Source organism: Diorhabda carinulata, chromosome 1 (genome assembly GCF_026250575.1).
Source record: "Diorhabda carinulata isolate Delta chromosome 1, icDioCari1.1, whole genome shotgun sequence".
NCBI lineage: Eukaryota > Metazoa > Arthropoda > Insecta > Coleoptera > Chrysomelidae > Diorhabda > Diorhabda carinulata.
The window spans coordinates 20,800,471-20,828,452 of NC_079460.1; the positions used below are offsets into that span (position 1 = coordinate 20,800,471).

Sequence of the window (27,982 nt, forward strand, 5' to 3'; positions counted from 1 at the left end):
CTTGGATTATGGTTAGCGCTTTGTGTTTTATTGGGGTGATTACTCCCTCTTTTTGTTACAGTTTTTTGTTGGTCCTTGCTTAGTTTATCAGTTTTCTCAAATTTTTCCTGTTTCTGCATTTTCCTTCCCTTATTAGCTCGCTGCTCTTATAGATGTTAGAGAGTGTCTCATAAATAATGCCTGTTTCTATTGTTGTTTCTTTTGCTGTCAGATGTGGGTAACGTCATTTTAAGCACATTGCTTGTAAGACTTTTCGAAAATGATAATCCAGATTAAGGTATCACCTATCAGCTGATTGCGGATCCTAATATAGAACGAGATTTAGATCACAGTTTCCGAACGTCACATTCAATTTTCGGTGGAAATTTCAAATATTAAACATGATTTTTAATATTTTTTTGTGCGTTAATTTTCCCATATTTATTCAGTTATATAATTGATTGAATATGGTTCAAAAAAACATATACAAATAAAACAACCCTTTAGCTGATCGCATTTACCATTTGATCTGTCAAACTACGACCCGATTAACCTAATCAGAGTTTCCGAAATGTCCTTGAGCTGCGCTGCTTGCTGATGTTCATGTGTTTAACAGACTTTCAAAAAAATACTAATCACTAAGTCAATTGAGTAAGATTTGTGTATAATTCTTCCAATATCAGTTGCAGATTATAAAAACTTATTTAAAAACCCTTGCTGACAATTTTGTTTGATCTACCATAGGCGTAAAAACCTCATTTTATAAATTGATTATTTTTATAAATACTTTTAAAAATATGTATTTCTTATGCGAGAAAGTATTTTTTAAAAGGCAATCGAATCATTATTTTACCTCGTTAACTTGCTACAACTAAATATTAAATTATAAAACGTAAATAGACGAGTAAAATATAACTGACTGTAAGGGAGTTTGGTTTAAACAGGGTACCAGACGTGAACTGAGCCCTTTTTGAACCCCATTCGTTTTTTTTTCAGCAAAACTAAATTTCAAAGGAAAATGAATTCTTTGCGAATAAAACAAAATAAAAAAGCATATCAATTACTACTTGGTATCTTAAGGAATTGCCACAAGTGATAGGATGCGTTGTCCATAACGATTATTGACTGTGGTGGAATGTTAGGTAAAAGCTTCTTGAAAATCAGCTGCACAGTTTTTAATTTTTTTAGTAGGTATTAATAATTATAATTCGTTTCCCTTTAGACCATGGCCCATTCAAACAGCACTTTTTATTATTATCAACCCAATTCCTAACCACAAATTTTTACTAATATTTTGTACAAGTTTTACGAAAGTCAGCTGATCTGTTATGACAAAAGTAACTAGATTGCAACTTTCACGCAATAAAAATGGCACAAAACCGATAATGTGAAGATCTTGCATAAAACAATTTATAGTTTTATACGGGGAGTAAACATTATTTTTCATTCCTTAATTTGGTATGAATGCCGTGCGTATTTATGAAATAATGATTGATCCATAACTGTCTTCTGCAATTGATATTGGATGAACTATAATACTCGTATTTGAAAGAATTTGTTTTGTTATAATATAAAAAAAGATTAATCAAAATTAGAAATATTCTTGTTTGCGTCATAACCCTTATAATAGTTTAGATTTCAGAGAATAAAATAAATTGTTTCTGATTATCAAATAAGAGCTACACGATCCGATTGGTGAAAACATCTTATACCTAAACAATACTATCAAACTTTGCCGTCATTGTTTTAAGAGGTACGAAGTTGCCGATGATAAAACTTTAAAAATGTTTTCAATTATTTGATTATCATACAATGGAATAATTGTTCCTCAAAATGTGTTTTTAACCCGATGCAATATGTTAATGTACCGGCCACGGCAGCTAGACCTGTTTCTTCAAAGTCAAATAGAAAAATAAAAAAACTAAAACAACTTAACAGGTGAATTACCACATTTATGTATGTATAAGTGTGATATTATCAATCATTCATTTTATATAACACTATTTATTTGTTTTGCAATTGACCCTACAATTGTAAATGACTTTGTACAGTGCCGTATCGAAATTCAACTTAAAAAACATTCATTAATCGATCAAAATAGGAAGGAACTAAGTTATCAACAATACAAGTATTTTTAATAATAGAATAAAAATAAAAACAACCGAAGTAGATAAAACTTCATGAAACTGACACGTTATTTGACTTTCAGTTTTAAATTTTGATCTGAAAAGGGTTTTGTCAAGTGGTACGTAGTGCGGTCTATGAGGTCTTGGTCTCATATACAAGATATAGGTATTAAATAACGAGACTAGTTACGAAAAAGGGTTTTATTATAAAAATTCTTCTACATTCGAATGCTACCCTTCAATATACTCCCCTCTCCTCGTCACACACCTTTCCATACGTTTTTTGCATCAATCAAAACAGTGCTGGAAGTCTTCTTTGGTGAAGGCCTTTAGGAGCTCTGTTTTAGCGCTTCCATCGACTCAAATCGGGTCCCTTATAAAGCAGATTTTATCTTCGGAAACAAAAAAGTCGCACGGTGCCAAATCTGGTGAGTACGGCGGGTGTTCGAGCACTAACGTGTGCTTACTGGCCGAATACTTTTGGTCAGGAGTAAAATGTTTTGGCACTAACTTCGCACAGACTTTTGTGTGTAAGGGCGTGGTGGTAGGCTGTTTCGGAATCTGTTATTATCCGAAACATTGATGTTGGTTTGTTGGTTGACCTGGCAATGATCCTCCAGGATTTGAGAACGGGGAATTTTAGGGTGGAAGGGTTTCTAAATATTTCTGGTCGGAGTAGGAATGGTTTACATTCTTACAGACTAGGTTTTCTGGGTTTAGATGGGGATCGTTTGACACGTTGAGAAGAATTTATGGGGATAACGACGATTGTCTCGTCGCTAATAGCGTAACAGATTTTCCTCGCCAACGTTTCGGGATGAAACGTGGAAGAATTTTTAGGAGGGAGGTACCGTTGGGATTTGCTTTGTCCCCTCAAAAGCTCTTGCGTCTTGTGTATTTTTGAGAAAGATTCCTCAAATTGAGAGTTTGGAATGAGGGTTGTTAGGAGGAAGTACGAGGTTGTTGTTGAGGGGTTCTAGGGAATGTTTGGAGTTTAGGGGTGTTTTGGGTAATGCGTTTGGGATTTTGGGGTTGTTGAGTAAGGACTGACTGAGTATAATACCACATCTAGATGTCACGAATTGTTAACCAGCTTCGGTACGAATTGGTTCTCTATACAGCAGTAATAAGTATTTAAAATGTTCATTTATGTACTCTCATCAAATTCCATACTTTACTAGTTACTTTTCTGAATAACTGACTTATTGTAGATTAAGTTTTTTTCGTTAATCGTTTACTTTTCGGCTATTACAACGATCAATCTGTACAACGTATGATCACGTGATATAAGTCTGCTCATTCTGTTCCGCGAACAACATTACCGAACGCAACTAACATATTCAAATTGTCAATGTCAAGTTTTTGATATGTGTCAAGAAAAATGATTAAGTTGTTTTATTGAAAAGGCTCGATTCCTATCTCTAATAAACTGATTTACAATCTTAATCCTGAGTTGAAAAACTCGGATTTTGCTTAATTGATTTTCCAAATAAAGCTCCTTTCATAATATGGTGAGTTGTCTGACATGTAACGCCGTTCTTCCAAAGTAACCGCACTAATCCTGACAATAACCTGTCATTGTTGTTACAATGTATGAACATTTATTAAGCCTCTAATTCGATCAACTGCTTTCCTCTGAACCTTATAAATTTATTTGGCAGGTCCGCAGTAAGGACACACTAATATTCCATTTTATAAATTATGATAATTGAATATATGGTAATAAAAGTTTATCGTCGTAATAGGATTAATTAGAGTTTTGCTTATTACGTAACAAAAATATCATATGTGAGTATCCAATTCCTTTCAATATTAAAAGGCCATTTATTGTGAGAAAATTAATCGCTTTTATAAAGGAGGATTTATTAAAGATAAACGAAATATTATGTTATAACAGAGTTTAGGAATGTCAAAATATTAAATAAAAAAGCATTTCTGTTTTCTATCTGTGTGGCCGAATATGCAAATAGTTTACGCGAACCTCTAATAAAACCATCAAACTGTTTCATTTAATTATGTAGCTAGTAACATTGATGTGATGAGCAATGATGTTAGTGGAAACAACTGCAGTGATGTCATACATAGCCTAGACAAATTCCAACGTAGTTGAAGTACGATGAGATGTTATTTATAAAGAACCTCGTGGAAGCTTATGACGTCACAGTTACGGACAGAATTTTTACTTCCACTCTAGCTTCGTGCAAATGTGAAATCAACTGGGCCATGGGCTATACCTGAGACATTTTGACGTTATACCACTATCGATCGCGTGGCCTATGTTGCCATACACTCATAAAATTCCCCAAAATCGCGAATAACCACTATTTTCTTGGACTTCTTACGTTAAGTGTTTGTTTTTGCGATCGATATTCCTTTACGCTGCTCAATTTAAAAATTTAGCTAACATTATATTAAAAATATATGTACTTTAAACTATTTCCATCTCAATTAGATAACTGAATACTAATATAGTTTTTATCGAATTTAATGGCTTTAATATATTATAATTTTTTTTAATTATCAAAAAACTGAATATCATAATTGATGCGGAGGATGTTGCAAATGATTCAAAATTCAATATCGAACAATTTGTGAGCATTAGCATTTTTTATTTCTAGGATATTTGAGACGGTAATTGAGGAAATCTGACAACATCGATTATCAATTTTACTATCAAATAAGAGGAAAGATAGTTAGATAGATGATAGTAATGACAACATTAAGGCTAAAAAAAACACGTGCTATATACGACAATACAGTCGGAGAAATTTGATAACTATTATTTACTATAGTTACTCTTAACAAACAACATGACGTCATCATGACCATCTATAAGCAAAAAATATCGAAACTATTTAACTGAAACGACTGGATTTTTCTATTATAATCCTAATTACATTGCATATTCATAAAATGGAAGGAATATATAGATAGGATCAAGATTAGTGATTTTTCAACCTATGGCTTAGCCTGACCCAATTCCAAAGACGTCATGACAAGAGTGAACATCAACATAAAAGAGCCAAAATAGGATTTGCTACTCTACACTACATGGAAACAATACTCACTTTGTGGCTGGTCCAATATGTTTGCGATAGCGGTCGCCCCAGAACCCGTCGCAATCCCGTCGAATAGTCGTGGAGGTCAGGTTAACATTGGTCGCACGAACGAAATAAATGTAGCTAGGCGCCCTATAACGCACCCAATCACTACACGCACACAAACTCAACTCACTTCGCAACTCGCAACACACCGACCCTCTCTGGTTGCTCAACACTAGCAAATACTTGAGCTTTCCGTCACTAGAGGCACCACCTTACAAGTTTTCCTAATGACAATTGAAAAATGTGCCCTTTTCATAAAATTTTCCAATTGGTTTTTAATGTTTACTAAAACATTAAATTACAGTGATAGTGCACTGAATGTTGCAGAAACTGAGATATTACGCATTTAAAATGAGCTCAATAGCAATTTCAAAATTATTATATCCCGTTTGATAAACTTTTTATTATTGTATATATAAATACATTTCGCATATATTAATGTAAGTACTAATGTATTAATAATTGTAATCACATTCCTAAAATACAATCTATTTTAAAATTGTATACTAAATGCAAATTAGTATGTATGCTGCCATCTATTACGTAATACTTGAATCTTATACAATAAATCCATGGAAACTGTATTAGTCTTTTTTCATTTCGACTAAGCTTTGCACAAGTATAAACAGATGGAAAGTCTGTAAAATGGATAGTTGAAAGTGCTTTTGCCGACTGTGAATAAAATCATTTGTGAAACGTTTTGCCGCTTGACGGATGAAGTTATTTTATGAGATTTCAAAACTTTCGTCTAAAAACAGTTTACAAACTTAGTTTGTTTGATGGGTAGTGATAACAGTGCATTAATATTAAGTTTTCTACCAAAAATTTGGAAAAAAGTCTGAATTTGACTGTATCAAATTCCATTGGCTTACCTTTATAGATGTTGAAGTATAGTGCAATGTGATCACGTAATGGCGGGTAAGGCGTTACAGTGGAAATTGGTGGCGAATCCTACTGGACCTCAGCCCCGTCCAAGACATGGACATCGTGCAGTTGCAATTAAAGACTTAATGGTAGTCTTCGGGGGCGGTAATGAAGGAATAGTTGATGAACTTCATGTTTATAACACAGGTAATAGAATGAAGTTTGAAGCTTCTCTGGAGTAAATATGGCGCGGGTTGTTTTATTATTTTTGTGTAACTAACTAATCCAAAATATTGCATTGAATTTAATTAATTATATTGGCAAAATAAATATCTAGTATAACATTTTATTAAAAAAAGTAGTGTAAACTACACAAATGTCACTGGCATTGTTGGTTTGTTTAGCCCAGCATTCAATATGGCGGAAAGCGTACACATAGGAATATGTTGTTAAAAAAAACAGGAATATTTTCCCATATTTTTTCACTGATATGTATAATCAGTGGATATAATATTAAAACAATGTTTTATGTTACTCCTCTCGTCATAATAAATATCTCCTTGTATAAAATTTTATATGTTTGAAATTCCAACCTTACCTTTTTATTATTTTCTCGTTATTTAATGTTAATAATTCTATTTTTATATTTCGGAAATCAAATATTTGTTTGCTATTTATTAAATATTTCTTATCTACAAAAAGAATGTCTAGTACTATCAATTTTGATAACATGCTTACATTTCAAGCATGTTTTTATTACTCCATGAATAGCATAAGAATGTATTAGGTACATGAATTTACTTCCTTAATAAGGTTGAAAACAACAAAATCATCGAGATATTTTTTTATTTATAGCAACAAATCAATGGTTTGTTCCTGTAACAAAAGGGGATGTACCCCCAGGATGTGCTGCATATGGTTTTGTAGTTGATGGAACTAGGCTCTTGGTTTTCGGAGGAATGGTAGAATATGGAAAATATAGTAATGAACTGTATGAATTGCAGGTAACTTTTATATATCACTAATTTTTGTTGATTTAATTTCAGAACTTGACTGAAATTTCTTTATTATAATATATAAATTCATGTTGTAAGAATTGAATTTGAAAATACATTTGGCCATATGTACTTTATCTTTCCACTGCCAATGTTCATAGCTAAAACAAGTGGAACTCATATTTTTCAGCAGCAACCTAATTAATGTATTCTGTAAAGTAAGCGATACCTACAATATGTGCAATATTATGAAAAATATTCACTAGTGAGAATACTAAAATAACCAACAATCAAACCAACCCGATTGGGTGGGAAGTAAAATCTTTTGACCCAGTTGGTTGCGAAGCAAAGATTTAACATATTCTGAAGAAAATTCATGCTTGTTCAACACATGAGTATACCATCAATGCATTGCTGAAAAGATAATATACTAGGGGTAGCTATTGACAGGAGCCAGATAATCAATGAGATAGATAGACCTATTCGGCAGGCCTAAATTTCCACTTTTGGGGTGTGTGAAGCATGTACTGTGACATCATATAAACAGAAAAAAGGGACTATTTGGGGTAGCCTTGGTGATATGAATTTTTCAGAGAAACTGCAAGGCTGTTTAGGTACTGTTTAGCATTTATTTTTCAGCTAATTAACATCATTTCTTAATTTTAACCCAATCGAATGGTTATGCAATCAGCTGAATCTTCAAATGGTGGGATAACCAAGGCAATTTTGAAAAAATTACTGGCTAGGTGACCACAGCTTTCATCCGAGAAAAATTTTTTGAAATACTTTTTTTATTGGCCAAATATTGTCAGACATATTTTGCACCGATTTTATAATTTATGACCATTAGGGTAAATAGGAAATTTTACATCTATGAGGTGAAGTACAAATATAATTAAAGAAGCTCATAATTAAGTAAGAAATGCATAAAGATTAATTTGTTTGGGTATAATTGGTTGAAATAGATGCTAAAGACTAAAAATGATTATATTAGCAGTATTCTTTTAAATTGGTGTTGAAGTACTTTACAAATATGTGTGTATAATAAATATATATTGATTAGTCTGTGTTATATTATAGGCTTCCAAATGGGAATGGAAAAAATTGAAGCCAAAGCAACCAAAACTGGGACCTCCTCCTTGTCCAAGATTGGGGCACAGTTTTACTTTAGTAAATTCAAAAGTGTACCTGTTTGGTGGTTTGGCTAATGACAGTGCTGACCCCAAAAACAATGTTCCCAGATACTTGAATGATCTTTATACATTAGATATTCGCAGTAATCCTGTGCAATGGGATATCCCTCAGACAAATGGGCCAGCTCCTCCTCCTAGAGAATCTCACACTGGAGTGGCTTATATTGATAAAAAGAAGGGACGTTCATTTTTAGTTATTTATGGCGGTATGAGTGGATGTAGATTAGGAGACTTGTGGATTCTAGATACAGAAACGATGACTTGGGTGAAGCCACAAGTATCTGGAATAACTCCTCTTCCAAGATCTTTGCACACATCTACTCTAATTGGTCATAGGATGTTTGTTTTTGGAGGTTGGGTTCCACTTGTAGCAGATGAAGTAAAAACTGCTACTAATGAAAAAGAATGGCAGTGCACAAGCACAATGGCTTGTTTAAATTTAGAAACAATGAATTGGGATGAACTGGATATTCAAGTCGAATCGGAAGCTAACTTACCATGTGCCAGAGCAGGTCATTGTGCAGTAGGGATTAGCACTAGACTCTACATTTGGTCAGGCCGAGATGGATACCGAAAAGCATGGAAAAATCAAGTAACAAGATCTCATAATGAAGGAAGTCATTGTTTTACAATTATTGTTTTTTATCTAGGTATGCTGCAAAGATTTGTGGTACCTCGAAGTAGATGTTCCTCCAGCACCTACTAGAGTAGCATTGGTTAAAGCAGGAACCCATAGTCTTGAAGTTAACTGGACAGGCTCTCCCTCAGTTCAGCATTACATTTTACAGGTAATTTGATTTCATATTTTTTATTGTGATCAATAGCTTACTCATATTTCCCCTCAAACCAAGACTGTAGATGATAAATATGATTAATTATGCATTTTTTTTTCTATTCAATAAAGAATGCTGTGTAATCTCGACAAAAATTTTCAGAATTTCAATTTGACGATTTTTCTATGATTCAATATGCTTAAATAAGACTTCTTTTGTTTGTAGATCATAGAATAAAAGATGCTGTAACATGTAATACTTGATTAGATAAGTGAAATATTTTTTTCTAGATTCAAAAATATGATTTACCTCCACCTCAGTCCTCTTCTACTCCAAAGCTTCCACCAGCATCTTCTCTAGCAAGTACCAACCAAACATTTTCGCCTCTAGTGAACACGTCTTCAAGCAATCCACCTACACCCACAATTGTGAAAACAGCTCCAGTAGTCAACCAAATACTTTCACCAAAAAATGTTTCACCACTTGCAAAAGGTGAGCATACAAAAATTATTGTAAACGGTCCTTCTACCTGAGTGTAGAGTAATAACAGATGACTAATTTATAGTAAATCTACTGTTTATTACCACTACACCAACATTGGCAATGATACTGTCAAATGAACTTTCTGATAACCAAGTTATCATTTTTAGAGAGACAAACCTACTTAGTTACCTTCGATATCTGAAGACAGTATAAATGTGATTGTTGATGTAGTGATATTGAATAGTATGTTATTAATTGATGGGTGAGTTTAAATTAAATCTAATCAAGAAGTTCACAATATTGAAATAGTATTTTCCGCTACAATAATAGACTTTTGATTTAATTAAGAATTATGGAATATCAACGCCGAAACTAATTGGTTATTTGTTTATAGGACCTCCAGTTAAGATTCAAAATACTGCTGGTACTATAATTCGTCAAACAAGCCCGCAGGTAGCCGGAAAACAGTTGATCGTAAAACAGGGTGGAAATATTATACAAAAAGCTGGTGTTCAGCAACAAGTTGTCACTTTGGTTAAAACTAGCACAGGTAAAATTTCTTAAAAATTTGTTAAAGTACGGTTTTGTTAACTACTTTTTTTAATAGGTATGACATTGGCAACTTTGCCAAAAGGGGGTAATATTGTACAAGGTAAAACTGTCTTACCTCAGCAACCTAAAAACACTATTGTGAAAATTGTTCCCAGTAATCCAGCCAACAAAGTGCTCACAACTCTAAAAACTATTCCTTCAAATATGTTGCAAATGAATAAAACAACTGGAAAATTGGTTCTTTCAAAAGGAGCTGCAGGACAAATTCCAACAATAGGTAAAGTTTGACTTTGGTGGCGGCCATTTTCTTATCGAATCTGATAATAGCTGCTTTCCATTTACATTCAAGTGAACTGAGACACGAAATATGAGTTAATATTCTCAATAACCACATAAAATTCACCATTAACATTGGGGATCCAACCGTATGCTACTCGCAGCGAAAGTAATGACATTACTAATATAATACTATTTATAAGATTATTTACATCAATGATTGTTTTCAATAATTTAGTATTCTGTACTTATTTGCTTATTTTGATGTCAAGATTTGACTATGGAATGTCTTTAACCTCACTTTTAATCTGAGTTCACAAAACTCACTAAAGCACGTGGTCTCAAGCTCGTGCAGGTTGCTTGTAAAAACTAGTTAAGTCTCACTGAAAAGGAACGTGCAATTGAACTTAGTTACATCACAAGTGAGAATAATCTGAGTTTCGATGTGAATGAAAAGCAGCTAATATGTTATATAAATATGCAAATGATATATTTGGTGTTTCTTATAATAAATATTTCTAGGTAACCAGCAAGTATTGGTAGTTAGCTCTAATGCTGGTTTAAAAAATATACAAACGTTTACCAATGCCCAAGCAGTTAATTTAGGTAATGTAAAAACTACTTCTATTAACGCTCAACCAGTTGTTACTGCTTCATCTCTAACCAGCCTACAGGGTGTTAAAATTGGTGGAAAACCTATAACTATTTCTATGCCCATGCAAGTTGTAGGATCTCCAAAGACAGTTACACTTTCTAAAAATACAGTAAGTTTAAAAATAAAGTAATACTTGTTTATGAAGACACGCAAGTGTATAATTGCAGATGATATATATACACTCTGTATGAAAAACATTATACTTGCTACTTTAATTAGTTTCCTTTCTTTCTGACATTTAGTACCTTTTATAGAAACAGGTAATGATTGGAGGCAAGCAAGTTACAGTTCAAATGGCTACTGGGGGTAACAAAACCTTGACATTGGTGCAACCTAATCAAGCTGGTGTGAGCAAGATAGTGCGATTACCTATCAGTTCAACAATTAATCAATCAAATAGTGTAGAACAACCTAAATTGATGGTTGTATCAAGACCCAAACAACCCACTGCTACCATAGGTAAGTATATTAACCAGGTTATTAGAAGGAATAAACATTTTAAATATGTCTTGCTGTGATAGCCTCAACGTCATTCGACGGTCCAGCTACAACAGATGCTGCCTTAGCGGCTTTAGCAGCAGAGGCGGGTCTTATAGATCCAGAGCCAGAAAAACTTGGGTCCATAAAAACGACAGATGGAAATGAAACTGAAAGCACTGATAAGTCATCAATTGATTTATCTGATGAGGCAGGCAATTCACAAGATCCCATTTCTGTAACACCAATGGAAACCACAGCAGGACTTTTGGGAGGTGGTTTCATTATGCCAAAACTTGGACTAAAAGGTGGTTCAAAAATACAGAGACCTCCTAAAGGATTTAGGTGAGTAGCTTCTTTTTAGTGAAAACACGCTTGGATTACAGAGAATTCTACTTATTGTTGTTTTAGGTATCGGCTAGGATTATATGGTGGTAGTAAAGATGAATTAGATAATGAAATGAAACCTTCCACAACTACAGCAGAAGCTGATTCTACAGAAGCTGCTGTCAATGGAGCACTGAAACAAGCCGAAACAGAGGAGCGTGAAAAAATGGACTGTGATGTGGAAGGTAAACCAGATTTAACAGATGAAAAAAATGAAGACCCTGATATCAGTTCTGAAGAAAACATGGAGAACAACGATACAAATTCAGAATCATCAAAAATGGAAGCTGATAGTGGATTAGAGTCCACTTCTGAATCAAACATTTTAAAACCTGAAGAAACGCCTGAAGAACTAAAAAAAGAAGATACTCCAAGTGAAGATCCTTTAGCTGCATTAGCTTCGGCTGCTTTGGATCATTCTAAAGAAATTAAAAAGACTGAAAATAATAATGTGAATGACCCTGAGCTTCCCGCTAAAGACACTTGGTATACTGTTGGTTTTATTAAAGGAAGTAGTTGTGATGTACAAAGTTACTTTTTATTAAACGACAATACTGCTGATCTGTCATTAGACAATTTACCTGAAACTCTTAACTATCCATCGATCAATTTGGAACCAGGGACTGCTTACAAATTCAGAGTGGCTGGAATCAACTCCGTTGGTCGAGGCGAATGGAGTGAGGTAAGTTTTTTTTTTTTAATTTCATTAAGATGATTCACAATACTGTTGCCGTGAAGATATATTGTCTAATTTAATTTTAGGTATCCGCGTTTAAGACATGTCTACCTGGTTTCCCAGGGGCACCCTCTGCAATCAAAATCGCCAAGTCCGGAGATGGCGCTCATCTTTCTTGGGAACCACCAAGTGCCAATCAAGGAGAAATTCTTGAATATTCTGTCTATTTGGCTGTGCGAGGAAAGGTAAGAGTTAGTGAATTGAATGATTTGAATGAATTTTGAATAAATTTATTTTCAAAATATGACATCTGTGACGTTAATTGATTTTATTTCAATAAGTTTTAAAATAATGTTACAGGATAAGGGAAATCCTCCTGGTCAATTAGCATTTGTAAGAGTGTATTGTGGGCCAAGCAATCAGTGTGTTGTGAGTAACACTTCCCTATCTGCCGCCCACTTGGACACAACGACCAAGGCTGCAATCATTTTTCGTATTGCTGCTAAAAATGACAAAGGATATGGACCTGCCACTCAGGTTAGGTGGTTACAAGGTAAGTTTATTTCAATTGTTTATACTGTTTCCTGTAAATACTGATATTCATCATGTATTACAAAGAAAAATGCAGAACGATTCATACCTACAAGTGTAGAGAATGAAATATATATATATATATATATATATATATATATATAGAGACTGTTTTTTGTTTTGCCGTATAAAAGCAACACAATTAATTATTGTGTAATTTCGCACGAAACTGCAACTAAAATGTATAATTTATTGAAACAAGAACAATAGAAGATATGCTTTAAATAAATATACATAATATGGAACAAAATGTTTTATATCACCAGTCTCGTTATTTAATAGCCAAACTTTGTACATTAGAATATGTGAAATCTATGAATATCAATATAGAATCGTTAACCAATTAAAGGCAAGGCGCAAATTGGGACACATATAGCATATGTGAGGTGATGCAGCACAGCACATAGTTTTGTAATCTTCAAGACACGACACGCGTGAGCTCACAGACGTGTCCTGTTGTAGTTCAGACACAGTTTCCTGCTCCACACGTGTGGGTAACTAGCAAGTCTTTCCTTAATTTTTTATGAAAGTTACTAGAGGAAAATTGCAAGTTTTTCTTCAGTCGCGATTGGCTTCTGCATATTAGATCCATGAGAGTGGATGTGTAACTGTATATTTATGAATATTGGACTAAAGTTATTGAATATTTTTTTTGTGAAATATTTATAATCCTATTGTTTCAGATCCTCAATCAACCAACAAGGCCACAAAACGTCTACCCGAATCACAACAACAAAGTGTTAAAAAAATTAAATATGATAAAGATGAAATGTAAAAATATAGGGACAAGTGTGATACGTAAATGATGCTTAGTGTTGAGTCAAATGGAAAATTTATTTGTTGATTAACTTGACGAAAGTTTAAGGTTGGAATCGAAAAAGTCTCTAGTTGGGTGTAAAATTTACTATTAACATTTACGAGTGTTTTACAACTTTGAGCGATTCATTCCACCAGAAAAAAGTATAATTTCATTCAAAGCTTTTAATTTTATTGAATGTAATTTCCGAGAAATTGTTTATTATTTTAATATGATTTTGTATAGTATTTTCTATTTCTACAAATCCATTTATGGCAACTTTACAAGCTTGTGTTATTTTTTTAAATGTATTTAATCTGCTTGTTCAATCCTCATCCGTACCTATAGAATCGTTTTAATATTTCATTTTTTTAATATACAAACTTTATACAGACACTTTATGATGAATAAATAATTTTTACAACTCCATTGAAAAATATTTATCCACTAAATCATTTTGATATGGTCATAACGATGGTAAATATCAGAAAAGGTTTTGGGGAAAACTTGCAAAGCATAATCGATAATTTCGATATTTTGATTGTGGAAATTTTGATATATTTATAAATAACATTGAGTCCTTCATTTATTTTATTAATCACAGTGCAATCGATTCTTACAAATCGGTATAGTCTATTACGTTGTATTATTGTACCTTCTGAAGGTATTTTTATATGTTCACCGTCGGTCTCAAACTTTTTAACTTTTCATTTACATTACATGCCTTTCTCCCCGGTTAGGATGTATTTTATTGAAGTAACAGTACAACGGAATCTGAATAGTAAGCATATAAACGGATATACGTATATACGATGTTTGCTCTAAAATTGAAGTTGAATAATAACTTTATATTAATAATTAAACAGATATTACAATATGGTATCCTTCAAAATACTCTCTCTGAGACAAGATGTACTTCTGCCAACGCAGTTTATTATATTGTTGAAAGTCTTTTCAGTTTTGATGCTGTTCAGTTGTGGTGTCGTTTCTGCCTTGATGGCTTCCACATCTTTCAAATGTCGTCACCTAAGTACCATTTTGCATTTCGGAAACTTGAAGTCACAAAGAGGTAAATCGGGGGAATAAGGCGGGAGGTCTGTCGCGGTTCAAAAACTGAATGAGCGACGTGGGAGCGGGCGAATTTTCGTGATTCACCTGCCCCCTTGTGCCAAGTTCAGTCGAACTTGATCCACACGCGCTCTAAAACATCTCACAAATTCAACGTAAAAATTTCCGTTCACTCTCTGGCCGGGAGATTTGAGCTTCACATCGAATTCGTAAAACCAAGACTCGTATCCAGTGATGACTCTGTTGAGGAAGTCCCCTCTTTCTTCTGCTTCGAACCAATCGTCACACGAATCTCAACCATATTTGCTTTCTGCTCTGGAGTAGGATTTTCGCACACAAGTTTTTCATTCCAAATTTTTTGTCAGAATTTCGTGAACGATTATTTCGGGGATTAACAGCTCGTCAACTATCATCCCAACTGTCAATTTACGGTCTTTTAGAACACAAGTTTGCATTCGAACATTTTTACTAGAACTCTATGTCGAAGGGCGTCCTAGGCGAGCCTCCTTTCATCTATTTTCGGCCTTCCCGGAACCTCTTTAACCACTTGTTAACGGTTGGTTCCTTCAGAGAATTGTCTGCGTAAACTTATTTCAAACATTCACGGCAATTTTTGCACAGCTTTGCATGAAACGTGATGATGTGCTGTTTCTCAATCAAGGAGAGCTCCCTGCTGACGGCAGGTGAAACAGAGTAACTTTCAACAAGTAGCCGCTCACTCCTACTTACACACAGAGCGCTCTAATGCAGCAGTGCAACCTGTAAAATAAAGTTATTATTAAATTTTAATACGTATTCTCCAATATACGGATTTCTGTTAGTATGTATCACTTATTTGGTATCAATATAGTTGAATCTTACTCTGAAATTTCTTATTCTACATCAAAGTTCACAATTATATTATCTGATCCTTCGAGCTGGACGGGAAACAGCGACCTATGCCAGGCTCTAATGACCAGTCATTGTGATCCTTGGTACAATAATAGAAAAAATCATCAATGTTTCAGAAATTCCAATAATTTTTTCGTTAGACAACTGTGCTTATATTAACCCATTAATGCCCAACACTTTTTTTTCAAAATCTTTTTTAATTGATATTGTTTCAAAATGGTATTGAGTAAATAAATCATCATCAATGGAGTTACGTCCAAGCATCCAAAGTTGCTTCTGATCAATTAAGGAGTGATTACTACCAAACAATTCAGGATTTAAATCGGATAATGATATCAAATAGTCTTGAAATTTATTTTTAAAAATCTACAGTCTGAATTAAAATTTATTTTAATATATTCTGAAAGTGTTTCTCCTAAAGTGAAAAATCTATATTTTTTTTAGTTGATAGTACCAATAAAACGTTTCCGGTGGAGTGAAATATTTCATTATATTTAATTTCATTTTTCACTATTAATTGATCTAACCAATCCAAACCAAGCTGAAATCTCCCTGTATAAGCTAGGTGTGGTTCATGACCTATATGTGGGTATGAATTGGTCGATCAAATCGATTCCTCCTATATGAACTAGAGTCATTTGAATATAGATTCTTTTAGAATACCTATTCGCGGATTTTGGGGCCCTACACACAATTATCAAAACTGAAACGACATTATTGTTATTTCATTGGTACATTCAATTTCCCGTTGGAAATCATTTGACATTTACCCCATTCTTCTAAAGAAAATTAATGTTTATATCATGTAGAGGTAGTTTTTTATAATTTACTTTATTTTCACGTAATGTCCCTATTCCTACATGACTTTTTTGTTAAGTTGATAAAAGTTATATTCTCAATTTCGAAAATATACTTTTTTTTTCACACATTTTCGTTGTAAAATTCAATTCAGATTGTATATAATAAAGATATAGCAAAATACGAAGTTTTTCAGTTTTTCCTGAAAAAAAAGCAGCAACTTTAGTTGCTTCAAAATTTGAACATAATTTTTTGAACATAGTAAAAGAAAGGAATCGTAAATATGAGAATAATAGCTCTGTTAGATGAAAAAAACTTTTCTTTTTATATAATGAAATCAAGCAGGTAACTGACAAAAAAAGAGTTACCCAAAATAAATTCTTTCACTATGAGTCACATGATACTGTCGACTAAACTATCTGTTGATTTTTTTCCTTCATCCTTTTAACGTTTTTCTTAAAACTGAAAATTTTCTATTTCTAGAAAATTCTGAATTGTCGTGCAACTTTGGTCACTAATGGGTTAAGAAAATTTAGAACTTAATATTCAGTAGTACCCCATTTTTTTACTGATCGTTAGATATTGACATTAACAATTGGTTAAGTAGGAGTCAATCTAGCATGAAGAAATGCGAGTGAATCATTTTTTTGTAAAATTTTTAAGGGGTAACAAGACTGTAAGCCTGATTTTTGAAGATCATTTTTGGAATTTTTTTTCAAAAAACTTTATCAGATACAAAATCTAATTAGATGACTTCATTAAATATGTTTTGAAGTAATTAAATTAATTTTTACAGAGTGTTCAAAAACAAAATGGCGTCAATATAGAGCTATAAGCATAAGAGGAATTTTCAGAGAAGTTCCACTACAACCGACTTTTCTTAATGTTTGAACTCAAAGCAAGAGAAGTTATGTAGGGGTTTCAAAAACTATCAAAATTTAAGAAAATGGCGGAAGTTCGAAAAAAAATTTTTCGTAAAAAAAATAATGAAAAATAGGTCATAAAACAGAAAGTTTTCAATTTATTATTAAAATCCTACATAGTTTGGTAGAACTAGAAGTTGTGGATCAAAATTGGCTGAATAATTGTGGCGGTAGTGTTGAAAAATTGATTTCGAGAAAAACGCGTTTAAAGTTTGAAAACGGGACGACTAGCGTCAAACTGACGCTACACTAACACAAAGACAGTTCATTATCTCACTAGTGCCACCCATAGTTAGCCGTGTCTACTATTTACTAGTAGAAATAGTCGCTAAGGGATAGGTGAGGGGGGTAATCGATAGACGCGCCGCGTTCACCCGATCGTGCAATATACCTAGCGCCCGATTCTCATAACTGAGAGAAAAATCTTTTTTTCGAAAAATTATTCGAGGGCGTCATTTTTAACATAATTCCCTACCATTTTAGTTAAAAAAAAGACATTGACATTTTACAGTAGTGTTACCCCTTAAATATAATCTTGTACCCGCTATATTTTTATTATACTGGAGCTTTCTGTTATTTTATTCCATTGAAGATTTTTTTCATATTTTACAATATAGTGCAAGCGTCAGTAGTGAATCGTTTGCATTTTATGATTCATGTAATTTGATAGTTTACTGATTTCGTTCATTTCTGCGCCTATTTCTATTCTAGTTAATCTGTAAAGAAAAATGTTTGATAAAATAAGAATAGTGGTTGGTACACAGTGTGGTTATCACATGGTAATATTGTTTAGTTTTTTTGAATTTTTGAATGTCTTTAGCCATCAGATGAATCTGTATGTTCATATTTAAGGCATTATTCACTCAATTACACTGTCTGGTCTTTCGAGCTTTTCATACCCAGCGGACGGACCAGACAGTGTAATTGTGAGAAATTGCGTAATTTTAGTTATCGAGTGTTCGGTATCAATATCGCCAACGGTTCCAGAAATTCCAATTTACTACGTTCATTCATATATATGTGTAAATAACTGGAATTTCTACTTGATTTCAAAGCACTATTTCAAAATATGGATTCCGTGTTATGAACTGATAATAAAATAAACATTCCAGTAAATAAAACGAATGTTATTTACTGATTATAAGCTGAAATTTCTTTATATTCAAGATGTAAACTGAAATTCAATAACTATTTGAATATGGATTATTAAAGTATAACATTTACATATTTTTATTGGTGAATCATTTTGCTATAATAATTTTTGAAATGTTTATAAGTTTAAATTACAAATAATGTCACTGTGGTATCCACACTGTTAAGTTGGAATTTCTGGAATCGTTGGAGATTCCATACTGAACACACTGTTTACACTACAATTACAATTGCGTTTCGATAATCGTCTTCAGAGAGTGAAGGTAAACTTAAACCTAATAACTTTACTGATAGGGACAAAGGGTCAATTCTGTACAGCCCATTCTATAGTTTAGTAGTATAAATGTGCAGATTTCCGCCAAAGAGGTTTTCTCGCTGGAATTAATTTTCGCGGGAGGCTTGCTGGTGGGAAAATTCAGTTTAAAACAGGTAAGTCAAGTAATTAGTTTTTAGTTTACCTTCAGTTTCTGAAGACGATAACTTGGTTATCGAAACGCGCATCAGACCGTGTAATTGTGAGTGTTGATGTAATGTGTTCAGTATGTATCCACACTGTGTATTGGTCTAATAGCCATTTCGTCTTATATATCATTTAGAGGCTCAAAAATATGGTATCTGTCAATTCCCACTAATGAAAAAGCTAATGGAAATTTTAATAAAATTGGTTCTTATATATAATTAGTTGTTTTATTGTGTTGTACAATAAATATTTAAAATTGAACATTTTTTAAAGCGGAAACTATTCAATAATGATGAAATAATATTGTATAGTGTCTATAACTATAATTTTTCACCATTGAGAAACTAGTGAACAAAACTCATGGATACAATTGAAAAATAAACGTTTCGTCATTGAAAGTGGAAATTGATTTTCACATTTGGTATTTAGTGGAATAATGGTAATGACTATATAAATTCATGGCAATATTTGTACGTTTTCCTCTCACTCAAAATTTATTTATCAGTTGAAAAATTCTAAGTTCCATATCAAATTGAACATTTTAGGCTCAACGTTGTAGAGTTCAAATAAAAGCTTTGTATATAAAAGTTTTATATATTTTTAAAAGTTAACTTATATTTCAATTAAAATAAAATAAAATTTTTTTACGTGCACAAATTTTTATTAAAATTATTTGGCAGTAGCTGTACAACACTCTTGTAAAACACAAAATTATTAAATGTAAATTAGTATTGCAAAAACGGGCTACAAGTTTCAAATATTTTGGCCCTTTTATCATTTTTATCACGGTTATTCTAAAATATACAATTTTAATATATTTTGTGTTAGAAAATTAAATAAATTTGAACAAATGATATGTGGTGGTCGTTTGTGTGTATTGTTTGATGAAAGATTTTGTAACATTTGTAGAAATCAGTAATAAATACATTTAAGGTGCTTACGACGTCTAAGTAAGGATAAAACTAGACCAAGAAACAAATTTTTTGAAAATATTGATTATATTTGTTACCAAAATTTTAAATTCATTAATCCAATGGAAAAAAAAGATCAAATAATTGAATTTTTATCCTAAATGCTCAAAATATACCGTTTTGTTTACCAACTCCAATTACCAGAGTTTTCATTTGTTTTTATCTTAATGTTTTGAAGACTTTAGATTTAGAATAGTTATTTATGTGCTTATTTAGTTATACAGAATAGGGTGGTTCGAAAAAATTCCATTACCATTCAAAAGTTGCAGCTTGTTACGTAATTATCATCTTTAATACGCTCATGTAGCTTTAAGTAGAAAAGAAGATTGAAATTGAAAAAAAAATTAAATTTGCCTAAAATATATATCTACGCCTTTTTTTCTGTCCAATTGCAATAGAACTACAATATGTAATGGGTGTTCGATAAAAAATAATCGTTTTATGTTTTTTATATTATCCTTAGGCCTGAAATAGTGCAAAATCAGCCATCAATTTGATATTTCAACTAAATTTTATAGATAAACTAAAATTTAATTTGAAATACCTTGGCATGGTCAAAATGTTGTTCTTCATACCTTTTTTATCGTGACCGGATTGTTGAATATGTTTTTCTTTCTAATTAAAAGATAGTAAATTTGTGTGCAGCTCTTAGCTCGTTTCAAAAAATGACTACCCTGAACTCACTACGAGGAGGTAGCTGCACTTCGAGTTCTACCCTGCCCATCCAATTGTAGGGAGGGTTTTGTAGTATATACACAATGTACATTTTACATTTACAGTTTGAAATAGTATCTCAGTAATTAGAACTTGAAGGTGAATTCTAATCATGAGGCATTGGTTTGGATTACCTTTTGAAGTTGAACGATGGCATAACTGATCTTGAGAGCAATGATGATTTTATGAAACCATCTTGTAGTTCCTTCCCCGAAACCTTTGTACAAAACTGTGTTACCAGTTTCACTATTCTTACCGCACTTTGTGTATTGCAAGGAAATTTCATCAGCTCTAACTCAGGCTAAACTTTGTTACAAATTAGTTGTTCTAAACTCTTATTTGACACACTGTTCAATGCTAGAGGAGGTGAAAGTTTGCACTGAGACCAGTCAATAAAGTTCAATATAATCTGAAGCAGCAAAATTTATGTGACAAGCATCTTAAGTTCCTCGGAAGGTGTCAATTCGGATATTTATAACCTATTTGCACAAGTCAATCACCTAGAGAAACTAAGGGACCAGGATCTTTAACAGCGACATCTGAAGGACACTCTCCTGTTTTCACTGCTTGATAAAGGTCGAAAAGTATTGTTGGTCCTTACTTAAGTCAGTTTTGGATACGGTAATATCTTCACCTGTGATCATTTCAAAATCAGCATCTAAACGTTTTTCACAGTCCACCAAAAGTTTGCCAATTTTTCCTGAGAAGCTTGTTGGCCCATCTACACTTTCAAACACATGTCTTGAAGGAAGTTCATTGGTGTGAAGAAAGCCAATGAACCATTGTATTGGGGGGCCATGTTTAATCTCGAGATTGCGTATAACACTATTTAAAACATATTTAGGAATTGTTGGCAAACTAAATAAAGACGTTTAAAAAAATTAGAACATTAATATTTTGAAGAACATATGTTACAGAATGTTTTCTTATTACCATTGGACAAACAAAAATTTAGAAATGAATTTTAAGCAATTTAAATTTTTAATTTAATTTTTTTGTTCAAACTTTAAGCTACATGCGCGAATTAAAGATGATAATTTAGATTATTTTTACCGAAGTCTACGTAAAAAACTGTACCTTTTGAATAATAATGGGATTTTAAAACCCCAAAATATTTTTTTCGAACCATCCTACTCCAGAATTATGTACTGATAGTAAGATCAGAAATAATGCTTTACGTATACTTTGTTTTAAAAAAGTGAATTGAAACTTTTTTCTCCAAATCAAACGATTTTGATCATTTTAGGATAAATTTGGAGGATTATAAAGGGTTGTTAATCACTTCTAGAAATTATCTTTAGATTTAGCAATAAAACATTCTGTTATATTCCCAGATTTTGATTTATTTAAATTGGAAAGTATTTGTATTTTACTATAATAGAAAATGTGATAAAATTCTCCAAATTTACCCTGAATTAGTATGAGATAGGTAGGTGGTGACATGAAATCAATTATCATAGTTTTCCATGTGCCCAAAATTTAAATTTATAATTAAAATATTTTTTTCATATTACGTATGTACATAATTCTGGACCACCTTCTAACTTTAAATGCGCTAAATTTTATAATGTTGTATCTAAAAACGGTTTAAAACGAATTTTATGTTACTAGGGTGGGTCAAAAAATATTTTTTTACAAGTCACAAGAAAAAAATTGCTAGGCTACAAAAATTTCAAGTATGAGATCTTCATTTTAATAGGAATATTTTCCACATCGCAGTTTTTTATTTTTTTCTTACTCAAGTAAAAATTGGACAGAAAAATATTCTTGAAGAATTTCTTGGAAAATTAGTTAAACCTCACTATTTTTTATTCATGAACTTTATAATTCGACAATAAATAAATATTATGAAATGTTTAAACTTAGAGTTCATAGAAAAATTTAATTGAGTACCTACAAGCGAATTGATCGTTTGATTTTCTCGGCTACATTAGGGTGGGCTAAAAAAACTTTTTAAGCTACTACGAAAATATCTTTCGAGATGACGAAAAAAAAATTCTGGTAAAGTTTGAGCTTTTAATATCATTAATTAGTGTCTTATCGTGATTTTTGGTTTCCTATTTAAATTACATAATTTTTGTTCTGAATATTAATGTATTTCAACGAATTATTGTGTAGTAAAAAAAAATAGATATTTTGTAGGAAATTAAATGACCTACAAAAAAGGTCTGAAATAGTTTTTCGCTAAGTCAACTCGGTTAAAAGTTATTTGCAGTTGAAGTTCAACCTAAAATAATATATGACTTTCACAATCTTTTATAATGCCCTACAAAAAAATGTATTAAAAACATAAAAAAACATATTTTTCGAGATTTTTCTCATTTTTACTTTTAACAAATTTATTTATACAAACTTATGTTATATTACCACGTTTCGAATGAAAGCGTCGAAAACTGGTTTCAAATAACAAATTAAAATCTTTACAGCGTTTCCGACTACATTAAAATCAGTTTATATAAGTTTTTCTCAAACAGTTTGGGAAGAAAAAATTAGAAATATCACGAAAAATATGTTGCTTTATTTTTTTTTGTAGAACATTAAATTTCCTACAAAATTCTTCAAGAATATTTTTCTTTATAATAGATTAATGATGATGTATTAATTTTTTCTGATGCGGAGGATCATTTTATGAAATTTACAATTAAGGGCATATTTTGGTGATAATTTTTCTAAGGTGTCTAACAACCAATTTTATATCAGTACAAAATATTTGAATTTTTTAACTCACCCTAATGTCTACAGAGCATTTTTTGACATTTCCAACTCCTATTGCTATTTTGAAAATGACCATTAGAATTTTCAAATAATTATATAAAAGTTTTGTACTTACCTTTGTGTAATTGTAAAGTTGTTACCAATTTTGTTGCCACTTATGTTAAGATGGTTTCTTGTTGGTTGTATATTATCATATTTTGGATATATTTACAAATTCATCACTAGATGTATTAATAAACAATTCATTTTTAATTACTTCACAAATTTCATTTGTTTATTAAATTTTTAGTTAATTATTACATAAACTTTAATCTAGCGAATCATTTATAAAGAATAACTCGAAAATCCATAAAATGGTTGTAGTTACTTTAAATTTTTGAGGGTGAAACAAATAAATGAAAGATGTAGAAAAATTAGACCTTGGACGAATCAAAACTTGCAGGATTATTGAAAATTGGCTTCTATTGAATCATTTATGTCAATTTATTCATTCCCATTACTAAATTAGCTGCCGAAATTTATATTATCTTCTAATTCCATTAATTTATCGCTGAATTGCAAGTTAAACAAATAGTCAATAAAATTGATGACTCTTATTATGATCACAACAGGTAGCTATTTTTTTATTTTTCCCAAATATTCACTATTCCAAATTTTGACATTTCCAAAATTGTCTTCCAAGAATATTTCGTTGTACAGTTTTTGTTCTAAAAATTTTTTATTAGGATTGAAATATGATTGCTAAAATTCGACAGGTATTTTATGGTTTTCTCGAATATTATCACAATGTAATAACCTGATATCAAACTTTGTATCCATTTGATAAAAAAGTGAAGTGGATTAACGAGGAGAAATGGTGTTCACTTAAAAATATTAAAAATCAAAATTAAGAAACGTAACAAAGTCTTAAACTATCGAGTAATCAACAATTTAACAAAAGCCTATATCTTTGACCTACTAGTAGTGGGGAAGCATTAAAAAAAACAGGTTTGAGCGTCCCTAACTTTGGGTAATGCCGCTCAGGGTTAGGGGTAATCCCACCCAGAATAAATAGTGTGAGCCTACAGTCCGCAGATGGTGTAGTGATACCACAACTCGTTATTTTTTTCGAATTCCTCGCAAATAATACATTTTTTATAATTTTCATCGTCTACTTGCATTTCATCATCTTCATCTCCAATCTCTCCACTTTCTCGTCAAATTTTTTCTCTTCTAAGATTTTTGTTTCTTCTTCTTTTCTATATCAACTTTCTTTGGTTTTGATTTATCATCTTTACCGGTTTTCTTGAGTTTCGCCGTTTTTTTATAATCTTTGTCCTCTAAAAGGACTTTCATATAAGTCGCAGCTAAAATTGTAGAATGTTGTTTTCGCTTTCTTTGACCTGGCTTAGAAGTTGGTGCTATAGTTGGTGTCGTTGCTATAGAAGCCAAGGATACCGTAGTTTTTTGATTATGATCAAGTTCTTGGTTATCCTTATTTGATGGACCTGCCAGAGGAGATGTATGTCCTGAAATTATGTCCATACCATCATACAGCGCAACTTCAAATTTCTGGACATTTCGGTCTTGATTTTCTATAATTACTTGTGCCATCAGTGACGCTACCAGAAAATCTTGATCAGTAAAAAATTCGGGTTCAATCGGAAAATTCCCGTAGCTCGAGATCCTTCGATCAAAATTGTTTTTGATATTATTGAGCTCAGCATACTTCTAAACAAGTTTACGCAGATCTGCGACATTAAGTCTGTAGTAAAGCAAACCCAGCAACTCAACTTATAGCTATTTCATTTTTTGCTGTTGGGTGAAAACAGGCTTACTACCTAGTCTTCGGTTGTTCGCTTTCATTTTTTTAGTCGATCTCTCAAGGTATTAAATGAAATGTTATATTGTATTAAAGCTTCTTTTGGACATACGTCCTTCAATCGCAGTTTTAGCAGACAGAAGGTTTCCTTCGGTCCAAGCTGCTTTCGCGGTGGTCCTTTGCCGATTTCCTGGCATATCTACAACAATAAAATAATGAGTCACTACGGGGTAATGGCGTTCAGCTGAGCCGTCGTTTCGTAAATAATTTGAAAATAAAAAAAACCATATACACTTATTGAAAATTGATTTCATTATGACAAAATTGGATAGATTTACTGTCTGAAAGTAAAACTAATAACTAAATAACAATCATAGTTCTTAACTTACAAACACCACGTAACCAAAAATTATAACAACTCGGCCGCAGTGAACGTCATTCTCCATCGTTACCGATACTTATATTATCCAGATAGATCACGATCGGCTAAACACGTTTGATTTTTTCAGTTATAACACAGTTGGTGCATTCCACTGAGCGTTCACGGCGCCTGAAATACTATTTTGGGCGTTCCACAAAGCGACTACGATCGTTGTGGTCATGATTAACGTTCACGACGACCCTTGTCTAGAGATGGGTCGAAGTGGGGGTTGAAAGAATACGCGAAATTTTCAAAATTTAAGCAACGCAGATTGCAACCATGAGAATCTGTATAAGTATTTCATGCGGTATTGGATATTAAAAGAACTTTTGAGGCATTCTAGTAACGCACCGCCAAATATTTTAATGTTAATCGGTTAAGCAGTTCACTAAGAAATTCAATAACTTACAAATTACAACATAACCTCTTAAAGCTTTCGCCTCATTTTTCTATTTTGCCATTCGTGTGGAAGTGGAACGGGAAAGATGGTGGTCATGAACGTTATTGTCATGAGTGCTTAGTGGAATGCAACCAAACTGGGTTTGAACTATGTAGTTGTACCAAATCCGTAGCTACCAGATTGAAAAGCATTCACAAATTCTTCTCAATAAACATCGTTTTCCAACCAATGGACAAGCTAAACTACATGTGTATCCTGATTATATCCTGAAATCTAATGCGAGTATGAGATGGGGTGGGAAAAATATATGGGCCATACCAGCGTATACTGCTCGAATATTCGCACTCTCGATAACAGACCTAGACATATCAAACCCCAATTCAGCAATTTAAAGGAATCCGATGAGTATCTCTAAATAAAAGAGGGCAACAAAATCCGTAATAAGACAAAAATATCGTCAGAACCTGACACATCTGAAGGAAATAACCAACTAATTTTCGGATCTAATTTCCCGATTTATCAAAATCAAAATTTATATTATGCATTCGGTGCAGGATGAAATCCTTTTATAGATGATTCCACTCTGCCCTATTCTATTCACTATTCCACAATTATGAATTTGAAAGTCCCATATTTCCAGTGACATTGTGGCCTCTTGCTCCATCTTATTATATCTCAGTATCCAAAATAAAATTTTTGGTGGTTAGTCTGTTACTATTCTGGCAAGGTTGTTAAATCATTTTCATTTTAGCTTCTGCGTATTATAAACGTAACTTTGGTTTGCTCTCTAATTATTGTGCTTTCTCTACTAATTTTTTCCACCAGGAAAAGTATGGCAGGTCATTAGCCCCACTTATTTTGGTGAAAAATTTGCAATTATAGCGAAACTTTTTTGTTTTTGTGTTTGAGTGACCAAGGTTTCTTTTTAAATGTACTATTTTTCTACAGTTTAGTTTTTAGTTGAGATTGTTTAATATTTTATTGACCTACAAGTTGAAATAAAATCAAGAGAAAATCTAGGTCGTGTTACAGTTTACTTAGACATTACTAAAAAAACTTGTACAATGTATATATAAATGTGTATTTTTAATTGATATCGTTAAATTATTTCTATAATGATGAAATGATGAATTTTTATTTCTATTGGAATAAATTTTTCTTTTGTCACTAAGAAAGCAGTATAAAAATTTTACAGCTGGATATATTTTCATCTTTTTTATTTATGCCCTGATTCATTATGTAATGTTATCAATAAACTCATAAGTATACATAGTTTTTTATTAATCCTAAAAATTTTCCACACCTTTACAGACATCCTTCTACCTGCTTTAACCACCGACTTCAGAAGAGACTGATGCCAACAATGCCAACATTATTTTTATATTGTACCATTTTAGTTACAAATACTAACAAAACAAATACGGAGATAAGCCTGTCTACCTGCAAAGCTCGTACCCTACCGTTTAAAAGATTTTGTCCATCCCAAAATCAATTCATTAAATTTCAAATTAATGTACTTTAACAAATTTCTCTTTCATATTGTCAGGCGAGGGTCGATCGGTTGATTTGTTTATTATTCATTAATTGTTAATAATTTCTTCGGTGAGACCTAAGAACGTGTGGCTTATACTTTTCAGACGAAGACATTTTATGTGAAGTTCGTATACAAATTGATTTCGTTCTGGTAAATTCAGACTTGAAAGTTTTATAATTAATAACAAGTCTTCATAGTCCACGTGAG

General features: G+C 32.2%; 2 protein-coding genes across 6 annotated transcripts in view; one reads left to right on the top strand and one right to left on the bottom strand.

Annotated features, from left to right (window-relative positions):
• The window catches only part of LOC130893009 (plasma membrane calcium-transporting ATPase 2), a 150,881-nt gene extending 145,225 nt beyond the window's left edge, over positions 1-5,656 (bottom strand). For 3 of the 5 annotated variants that reach the window (XM_057798873.1, XM_057798806.1, XM_057798772.1), the window contains exon 1: positions 5,174-5,656. The gene's annotated coding sequence lies outside the window, so the exon portion shown is untranslated. The remainder of the gene's footprint in view (positions 1-5,173) is intronic. The other 2 variants (XM_057798830.1, XM_057798782.1) reach the window with 1 other exon arrangement.
• Positions 5,657-5,836: 180 nt separating this feature from the next.
• On the top strand, positions 5,837-27,509 carry LOC130893102 (host cell factor 2). Its single transcript, XM_057798904.1, has 14 exons — positions 5,837-6,280; positions 6,929-7,077; positions 8,149-8,853; positions 8,912-9,049; positions 9,325-9,526; positions 9,912-10,067; positions 10,125-10,346; positions 10,868-11,109; positions 11,255-11,459; positions 11,522-11,822; positions 11,889-12,546; positions 12,627-12,785; positions 12,901-13,093; positions 13,815-27,509. Exons 1-14 carry the CDS (start codon positions 6,121-6,123, stop codon positions 13,904-13,906), a joined length of 3,582 nt encoding a protein of 1,193 aa, XP_057654887.1. The 5' UTR covers positions 5,837-6,120; the 3' UTR covers positions 13,907-27,509.
• Positions 27,510-27,982: the final 473 nt, after the last annotated feature.

Excerpts from the sequence above, each read along its gene's own strand:
- LOC130893102 (XM_057798904.1), top strand. The coding sequence starts at position 6,121 with ATGGCGGGTAAGGCGTTACAGTGGAAATTGGTGGCGAATCCTACTGGA. Across the intron at positions 10,068-10,124 it reads TTTGGTTAAAACTAGCACAG|GTATGACATTGGCAACTTTG; the intron begins GTAAAATTTCTT and ends TTTTTTTAATAG. Across the intron at positions 11,110-11,254 it reads TTACACTTTCTAAAAATACA|AAACAGGTAATGATTGGAGG; the intron begins GTAAGTTTAAAA and ends TACCTTTTATAG.